The 9,839-nt window shown below is 37.3% G+C and overlaps 1 protein-coding gene across 4 annotated transcripts in view; it reads left to right on the forward strand.

Annotated features, from left to right (window-relative positions):
• The window catches only part of LOC111861261 (heparan-alpha-glucosaminide N-acetyltransferase), a 21,533-nt gene extending 19,776 nt beyond the window's left edge, over nucleotides 1-1,757 (forward strand). For all 4 annotated transcript variants that reach the window (XM_033750249.1, XM_023845680.2, XM_023845681.2 and 1 more), the window contains 2 exons: nucleotides 625-808; nucleotides 947-1,757. In XM_033750249.1, the coding sequence (XP_033606140.1) occupies nucleotides 625-808; nucleotides 947-1,125 (363 nt within the window). In that variant the 3' untranslated portion in view covers nucleotides 1,126-1,757. The remainder of the gene's footprint in view (nucleotides 1-624; nucleotides 809-946) is intronic.
• The last annotated feature ends 8,082 nt before the right edge of the window (nucleotides 1,758-9,839 follow it).

Genomic DNA, 9,839 nt, shown 5'->3' on the forward strand with positions numbered 1-9,839 from the left:
GGATAGGGACCAGTGGAGGGCTCTTGTGAACATGGTAATGAACCTTCAGGTTCCATAAAATGCTGGGAAATTCTTGAGTAGCTGCAGAATTGGCAGCTCCTCCAGAAAGGCTCAGCTCCATGAGCAAGTAAGTAAGTACCACAATATTGACTGCTGCATGTACATTCCTGTCATCAAATGGATTTGTTCTCACGTGCTTATTGGCAGTGTGTTGATTTTGTTAAGTCATGTGTGTCTTAAACCTTTTGAGGTAGTGTAACATGACTACCTAACCCAGTAAAAAACATTATTTTACATTTTAACTGCCCTAAAATAGTTATTTCATGGAATAATTAAGTATTCTCTGAAGTAACTAGTTAAGAGTGCAAAAGTATATTCTTATTACATACTTCAAGTAAACTATTCAGTTGACATATTAAATACCTAGGTATTCCGTTATGAATATCCTAACGGTAATATATATATATATATACATAAATCTTAGAACCAATATTTGATACATTACTTCATATGAACAGAGTTTTAACCTCTTGGGATTTGAAATTTGTAGATGTCCTCTTATAATATTAAGTTCTCATTCAGGTACATTTATATACATAATATATAGTTGTGATTTTGTTGCAGGGCCTAATTGCTGGAATATTGTGCAACTTCTCAAAGAATGATGGAATCATTCCAGTGAATAAGAACTTGTGGTCCCTCTCGTTTGTTTTGGCTCTTGCAAGCATGGCTTTTCTACTTCAGAGTGTTCTGTATGTAGTTGTGGATGCTAAAGGCTGGTGGTCTGGCAGTCCATTGTATTATGCAGGTAGGTGTGTCTGAATGCATTATAGAGAATGTTTGAACAAAATTCTAACCAGTATCTTGAATTTGTCCTGTAAAGTTGTTCAGTGAAATTAAATATTAAATGTCCTTAAAATTTCTGATCGGAAATATTAATTTTTAGGTATGAATTCCATTGTGTTGTACATTGGACATGAAGTTACAAAACAAATGTTTCCCTGGAGCTGGCTACCATATTACCATTCTCATGAAGAGTACCTTGCCATGAATTTATGGGGAACAACATTATGGATGCTGATTGCTTTTTATCTCTATAAAAGGAATGTGTTTATAACACTGTGAATTGCATGGTAATGTAAGTGCAAGAAGTATTTTACTTGCTGCACATAAAGTTGTTCAGGAATTAATATTCTTTGACACTGAGGTTAGTTATTAACATACAGACTGATATACATATATTTGCTATGTGTACTATATAGTTTTGTAAAGAAAAACTCCTTTATTTTTTTTTTATATGTGGTACAATATTTTTAAGTACTTTACTTCCCAGGTGTTTGGGGTATGAATAGGTATATGTGATTTACACTGAGTAGTTGGTGATGAGTGTTATATGATATATTGCTGTAGTACCAAACTTGCAATTACTTAATTATTACAAATAGTATATATTAATTTTATTTATGAAACTAATACTGTGCTTCAGACACCCTTTCATTGCTTAGATTAAACTGGAAACTCTCAGGTAATTGTGACATGATATACCAAGGACAGAATTGAAATACATATCTAAACATTTCATATCTTCCAGTATTACAGTGGTTATCCAGAATTTTAAAAATTGGGTGACAAAGAGTATTTTTAAAATTCTGAGCAGAGAACTGTGTGTGTGCATGTAGAGAAATTATAAAGCTTCAGAGAAGAGAAAGGTCATCAATGTTATCATTAACAATGTATAAATAAACTTATGGATGTGAGATTTGAAGTTCTCATGGCAGTGTACAAGACTATATAAAGTACTATCCTAGAAGATAGTATTCTTCAAATACATGGATGCTGTGATTGCTAAACCTTCCCTAGTTCACCACATACTGAACATTATTGTTGAGTCACCAGCACTGCTGCTTTATATGTGGGAAGCCACGAGTTCAAATCTCAAGCAACAGACTAACTAATCTGATGAGGTGTTTATTATGAGATTTTCCTTAGGTCCCCCCTGGGAAATGCTATGATGGTATCTACAACAGACCACTTCCTTCCACACTACATGATTTCAGTTTATTGTTCATTCATCATCCTACCGTTCTCCTCAAACTCCTTCGTCCCCTCCTCCTCCTGTGGGCACTATGTTCCATGATGAACCTTGGCCTCTTACAGTTGGTCTTGATTCTGTGGCTTTCATCTCAAATTTCTGATGCCCATTGTCTTGAAATCTTCAACTGAATCCAGCCGTCTGATAGCAGGTATGCATATTTGTCTGGTACTTCATCGCATTCACTGTAAAAAAGTGTCCCTGTGCTTAATTAAATGCTATGCCATGAAGACGTATAGGGGAGTGAATGTACAGAACCACATTTTCTTGACCTCAGCACTAACTGGAGGTGAGGGGTCAGCTTTTTGCCCCAGTACCCATTAGATAGGAGGGTGGGCGGACCTCAGAGCTGGACAACGTGAAGAAGAGAAAAATCTAGAGCCTACTGAAACTCAAACTCTTACCCCATGATCATCCAGCCTGTAGCCAGTTGCTACACTGACTGTGCTATCCCAGCTCCCATTTTATAATGGTAGTTTCTTAATTATTAAAACATTAATAGTATTCAAGATGAATGTGTCTGTATATATTTTTTTTTGCTGCTCATTGGCTAGGGCTGTATGGTTCTAGAGTTCATGGTTATACATTGATCTCTGTATACCATTTTCCTAATTTTAGCCATTCAGTGGAAAAAGTGTTAAATGAATCAACACTTAACAGATGACAATATTGATTATACAATAGTAAAATTCTAAATATACAGAGAGGTTCTTATCTTTGCTTACTGGTTCACAACTCTCCGCTTAAGGAAGTTATTGACTTTGTGAACCACTTAATCGCATTATGTTTCATGGGGAGCAGTGTAATTCATGTGTGGGAATTATTTCTGATTTGTCAGCAGTGGGTGACAACTATCAGCCCCATTAGCTGTTTCTTCTTATATACAATTACTGAATGGTGTGTTCTGGCATGGTGCAGTATACTTTAAAACAACGTGTGCTTCTGTATTGCACTTACATGAAATACGGATCAGCTAGAAAGTGTCAGTGAAAATTTTGACATAAATTTTGTACATGATATGTATGCCTGCAGCTCCCAAGCTTCTGAAAATTATCACAAGTAGCTCGACATCCAGTAAGTTTGACCACCCCTACTCTAGACATTCATAGTTCATAGGTGCCACATAATGGCTAGGAATGGAGAATTGTTGGTCACATTTTATGTAAAACAAGATAGTCTGTGATTATCTTACACTGCTTAGAATAGAACATGAGCCTTTGTCAATGGTAGAACAAAAAAAATGAATGTATTATTCAGGATAACTGAACTGTAGGAGGATCAGAGAAGCCTTGGGTTTATTGATTATTGCTATGGTAACCTTTTTTCTGCCCATGCTTGCCAAGGTGAACCAAGGTTACATAAATTAAATGTGCCTTATTTGCTAGTTGACCTAAGCCCAGAACATACTGCCCAGTAGGCAACATCTCTTGTACTGAAGCTTGTATGCAGCTTGCATGGTAGAGGTACTGTTTCAGACAGGTATTTCATATTTCAGTGTTCAGTGTATAAGACACATTGTCAAAATATTTGTTTTACAAAGTGATATAAATAGTTCTGAAGTAATTACATTCATGTTCTGGGCTTTTCTTGTTGATGTCTATGTGCTTTAATTCATGATTATGAGAAATGGAAGAGTTTCCCAGAAAGATGAATGCTGGTCATTATTTATCTTGATATCTTTTTATAATGTAACAGTTAATTTTCAGTTTATTCAGTACAATTCAGAGTACCAGAAACCTTGAAATGATTTCAAATTTCCAAGAGTCTTCAATATTTTCATATTTAAATAACTCTTGAAGACTGGTACCAGTAGGAAAGCAGACTTTAAAAGAAACTGACTACTGATATCAATTGTACAATTATTTTTGCATTCAAAGTGGAATATAATGTAAAATCATATTAAATAAATACAAAAATTTAAATAGATAATATAGTGCAGTTTGTAATGGTGTCATTTTAGATTCATATTTAAGGGATGAAACCTAAATATACTGAAGATAATAATATTTGAGTTATTCTTCCCCTATTAAAATGAACTACGAGGTTAAGTCAATAAGTAAGTTACAAATGGATATAGAACTTAAATAAGAGCACTGATTCGAAAAATGCTTTTATTTCTAAACATAATCTCCGTGTACATTGAGGCACTTGTCCCATTCTTTCACAAGTCCCTGAAAACCAGCAGCATAAAATTCTTTGGGCTGCTGTCAGAACCAGGTGGTGACTTCCCTATATACAGCTTCATTGTCGGGAAAATGTTCAGCCGAAAGATGACGTTTAAGAGGGCCGAATAAATGGAAGTCACTTGGAGCAATGTCGGGGCTATACGGAGGATGCTCAAGGACTTCCCACTTGAAATTTCGCAGTGTCTCATTTGTCTTGTTGGCAGTTTGGGGACACGCATTGTCATGCAAGAGCAACACGCCTTTGGTGAGGAGTCCTGGTCTCTTCTGTTGAATGGCCTTATAAAGTTTCCTGAGGATGTTATAGTAGGAGTCAGCATTTATGGTTTGTCCTTGAGGCTGGAATGCGGTGAGCAGTATGCCTTCATGATCCCAGTCACTGCCTGGTTCTGACAGCAGCCCAAAGAATTTTATGCTGCTGGTTTTCAGGGACTTTTGAAACAATGGGACAAGTGCCTCAATGTATAGAGAGATTATGTTGAGAAATAAAAGCATTTTTCAAATCACTACTCTTATTTGTTTAAGTTCTATATCCATTTGTAACTTACTTATTGACTTATCTATGTATAANGTCGGGGCTATACGGAGGATGCTCAAGGACTTCCCACTTGAAATTTCGCAGTGTCTCATTTGTCTTGTTGGCAGTTTGGGGACACGCATTGTCATGCAAGAGCAACACGCCTTTGGTGAGGAGTCCTGGTCTCTTCTGTTGAATGGCCTTATAAAGTTTCCTGAGGATGTTATAGTAGGAGTCAGCATTTATGGTTTGTCCTTGAGGCTGGAATGCGGTGAGCGGTATGCCTTCATGATCCCAGTCACTGCCTGGTTCTGACAGCAGCCCAAAGAATTTTATGCTGCTGGTTTTTAGGGGCTTTTGAAACAATGGGACAAGTGCCTCAATGTACAGAGAGATTATGTTGAGAAATAAAAGCATTTTTCAAATCAGTACTCTTATTTGTTTAAGTTCTATATCCATTTGTAACTTACTTATTGACTTATCTATGTATAATGGATTAGCCACATTCTTTATGCTCTTAAAAACCATCATTTTGTTAAATAAATGTATAGATATGATACATTAATTCAATACTGAAGTAGCATTAATTCTGGACAAATGAAGTTCTTGTGTTGAAAGTTCACTTCATCTCTCAACCTTAAAATTTCTGGTGGTTAATATGAGAACACAAAATCAGAAGGTAAACTTCAGTTCAAGTGTGCAGCAATCATAGCCTGATTCGAGGTACTCCATCATTTGCTTTGGGAGGCAGATGAAGTCCCAGTTGGTGTCTCAGCTGAGACTTGAACTGGGTACTTCACTAATAGAAGTCAAAAGCATTACCACTTATGCCAGCTTGGGCCGCGCCATAGCTCAAGCTGTTAGTCGCTGGCTTCCCACCACGGCGGCCCAGGTTCGATCCTGGGTCTGGTCAGGTGGGATTTGTGGTGGACAAAGTGGCGCTGGGGCAGGTTTTCTCCGAGTACTTCGGTTTCCCCTGCCAATCTTCATTCCACCAATTGCTCCACAATCACCCTCACCTATCGTCTGGGGCTGGTACAATAGGCCAGAAGTGGCCGCAGTACAAGGGACTTAGTCCCACCCCACTAGCAATAAAAAGAAATGCCAGCTTGCTAGGATCAAGGCCTCCTTCAGAAGCTAATGGCTGCTCACCTAGTCAAATTCCCTGCACTTTATGGAACCCAAAGGTCCTTCACCATATTCACAGAAGCCCACAAATAGTCCCTATTCTGAACTAAATGAATTCAAGTCCACATCTTCCCATCCCCTTAAAGATCCATTTTAATATCCTCCCAGTCACCATTCATCAACAGTGTTGAGGTCAAGAATGGTGGAGCTATACCTCCAATCACCCATATGTTTTCATGGCATAGTTCTTAATTAATTAGGCACAGGAAAATTTTCATTAACACACCTAAGCCTTGATGTTGGAAATTTCTTTCCTTCAGGTTTTCAGACTAACTAGATATGCATTTTTCTTCCTTCCCATGTGTGCTGCATGCCCCACCCATCTAATTCACCTTGATTTGATAATTTTCATAATATCTGGCAAGTTCAAATTATGAAGTTCCTAATTATGCAGTTTTATTCAGCATTCCATTACTTCCTCCCTCTAAGATCTAAATATTCTCCTCAGCACTGTTTTCAATACTCTCGGCCTGTGTTCTTCCCTCCCACACTCATACAAAGTCACAGGTGAAGTTACAGTTTTTCTATTATTTTATTCTTTGTTTTAGATAGCAAATAGGAAGACAAAAGATTCTGAATTAAATTGTGGCAAGCATTCTGAGAATTTATATATCTACTTGTTCAGTTCAACAGATGGGTAATACATTAACCACTTAATGTGTAAGACTTGTATTAGCGAGTTGCTAATACTTACTTGACACATATGCAACTTAAAATTCAGTAAATTAGGTTATTCAACCTAGGACATAGTGAGAGTTCCAACAGTATAACCCTGATAACATGACAAGAAACTACAGTTGAAAATTCCATAAATGTATAGCATTCTGCACACCTGTGGCTAAGACTGTATTAGTAAAACAGACAAACACATTAACACTTAGATAATATGATCAAAACAACTACACCCAATTCAAAGTCTGCTGTAGCTGAAAACAGTAATGTATAGCCTGAACATAGATCACATTATATACAATGGGGGAAAAGTAAGGCCTTTACCCTGTAATAACCAGGAATATTGTTGGATGGGGGTTGGGGGGGGGGCTCCTGCATATAATATTCACAACTCGATACAGAATAGTGAACTGAAATTCTACCCCATTTCAGCAACATAAAACAAGGATGAAGGTTCAATCATGCAAATAGACATACATGCTGTATGACATTTGAGGCTTGCATGGCAGTGATTTTGAAGATGACTGTCTTCTGGGGTCTGAGGGTATGTAATCTGGTAGAGGTATACCGATATTTCAGACTGTACTGCCTCAATCTTCAGGATAGGAGGGTAACTTTCTAGATTCAAAGATTTTCAAATCTTGAGAAAACACATGGTGTAGTCTCCCCACAGAGGTAAACTGTAAGATTTGAGGTTTCCATAGTGATGGTCTTACCGCCCTTTTTTCCTCCTTGCTGCNCTGAAGGTGGAAGCAGTAGTTCTCCAATACACAGTAAATATCTACCAAACTACACAGCATCACATCCCAAAAGACAGTATCTTCATATACGAGGGGGTACCCAAAAGAAACCTAACTTATTTTTTTTTAAACTTATTTATTCAAATTTTAAGCACAAACCTTCAATCCCCTTCAAAGTACTCTCCACTTACACTAATACACTTGTCTAGTCTTTTATTCCATTTTTCAAAACATTGTCTAAATTCATCTTTTGAGATGCTTGACAGCGCCTCCGTCGTTTTTTCCTTCACCTCAGCAACATCAGCAAAACGCTGAAAAAAAGTTTTGATCATTTCGGGACTCTTCTTTCAAAGCACAGCATGCTTCCACGCGACCTTGTTTTTGTTCAGCAGTCAGCAGTCGTGGCACGAATTTCGCAGCCACCCTTTTCATTCCCAAATCTTCTGTCAAAATTCGCTGAACTGAGCTCCAAGTCACTCCCGACAGCTCCACAATTTCTTCAATGGTCCGTCGTCGATCTTCCTTGATGATTTCACGAATTTTTTTAACATTTTCATGTGTTCGGGCCGTGGAAGGATGACCAGAACGAGGTTTGTCATCAATTGACATTTCACCATTTTTGAAATGGGAAAACCACTCAAACACTTGAGTTTTCCCCATAGCATCGTCCTTGTACGCCGTTTTTAACATTTCAAGAGTTTCTGTTCCACTTTTCCCGAGCAAAAAGCGGAATTTCACCGCCGCACGCTGTTCACGAAAATCAGCTATTGCAAAAACGATGATCACACAAAACAGTTGTCACTATAAACTCTGCCGAAACTAGTCCTTACTTTCTGAAGCAACGGTAGTCACCTTATCGACTCAGGAATGTTAGCTCTATGCACTCATAGCGGCAAAACACGGTACTACAAAAGCTCTGCCCACAAAAAAATTAGTTCGGTTTCTTTTGGGTACCCCATCGTATGGTGCAGTTCAAAATTTCTCTAAGGACCCCAGGTTTGATACCAAGCAGTCTTTTTCATTAGTAAGTTTTTTTTCTTTTTTCGAAGATTGGGACCTGAGCAGATGAAGGTATGTGATTAAACAGGTAGGTATTCAAAATGCATACAAGAACATGAATAATCATAGTGGCACACTGTCCTTTCTTTTCATCCATGCTTTCCTTATAAAATATATGTCTAAATCTTTTGTTCTCAACCCAGACTAAACCTCAACAGAAACCCTAACAAATGGATGCAGTTATGCAAGGAGGAGCCAGCCATCAAATTGCTTTGGTATTTCTAACTGTACCAAAATTAAATAATCGGCTGTTAAGGTTCTGAAAAGCTGTGTTATATAGTGCAGATTCCAGTTTTTAACCATCAAATAAGGATTTAGTATAGTTTATATTTCATGTTTTTCTAAAAATTGCCGAGCTGAAAAACAGCATTTTGGAGCTAGTTCCTTCTTGCATAAGACTATACACAATAGCTTATCACTTTGAGTATCTAAATGAACTTTTATACAGGGTGATTCATATAGAACCGGCCAGACGAAATGAGGTGTAATATGAAATATACCATACAGATATTAAAGTAATTTACACATATCTTATCTTGGATTGTGTGCCGTGGTCATAGCAGGTGTTGAAAGTGTCCACAGTTTTCAAGTAGGCATTAGAAACACTCGCTGTTCAATAGTGTACTCCATGACTGTCGCCTGCCCACTGCAGACACATTTTGGCATTGTCCTTGACCTTGCAGCATAAGGGCTGCCACTTGCCGGATCATTCACACACCATTCAACTCAGCACAGCCCACGGATTATTATGTCCTAATTGAACGGTTATATGAATCACCTGCGGAATTATTAGCAAATTCATCAGGCTAGTTCTATACGATTCACCCTATATTTATCTTGCAATAGTATATACCGAACACATGAAAAAGTTTTGGATAAAATGAATGATATATTTTGTCTTGCTCATGCTTTATGGTGGTTTGGGGGAACTTCATAAGAAGGTCCCAGGATATATGTATGCTCTAAGCATACACATTTCTGTTCACATGGCATCAAATTCAATGTGAGTGCATGAAAACGTGTTAGAGGAGAAATACTGGAAACAATTTGGTCTCTGACAATTACACTAGTAACCTGTACAAACATTTGATGAAAAAAAATTACCTAAAGGCATATTTTTGTTAACATTAAAACAACTCATGACAATGTTTACACGCAAATGTATTCTCAAAACTACTCTATGCATTCGATAAAGTGTTACTATAAAGCAATTTCAACTCTGAATGTCAAGTTAACTTACAAAAGACCTGCATTCTGTATAACATGAAATAACAATTACTATATGAAAGTATGAAAATTAATTCCACGGGTCATTTATTCAAACATATTATGTATTTGAGGAGAAAATATTTAAGTTTATTGAAGTATAGTTAAATCACAGTTGGCTT

This window comes from Cryptotermes secundus, unplaced genomic scaffold (assembly GCF_002891405.2).
Source record: "Cryptotermes secundus unplaced genomic scaffold, Csec_1.0 scaffold68, whole genome shotgun sequence".
Lineage (NCBI taxonomy): Eukaryota > Metazoa > Arthropoda > Insecta > Blattodea > Kalotermitidae > Cryptotermes > Cryptotermes secundus.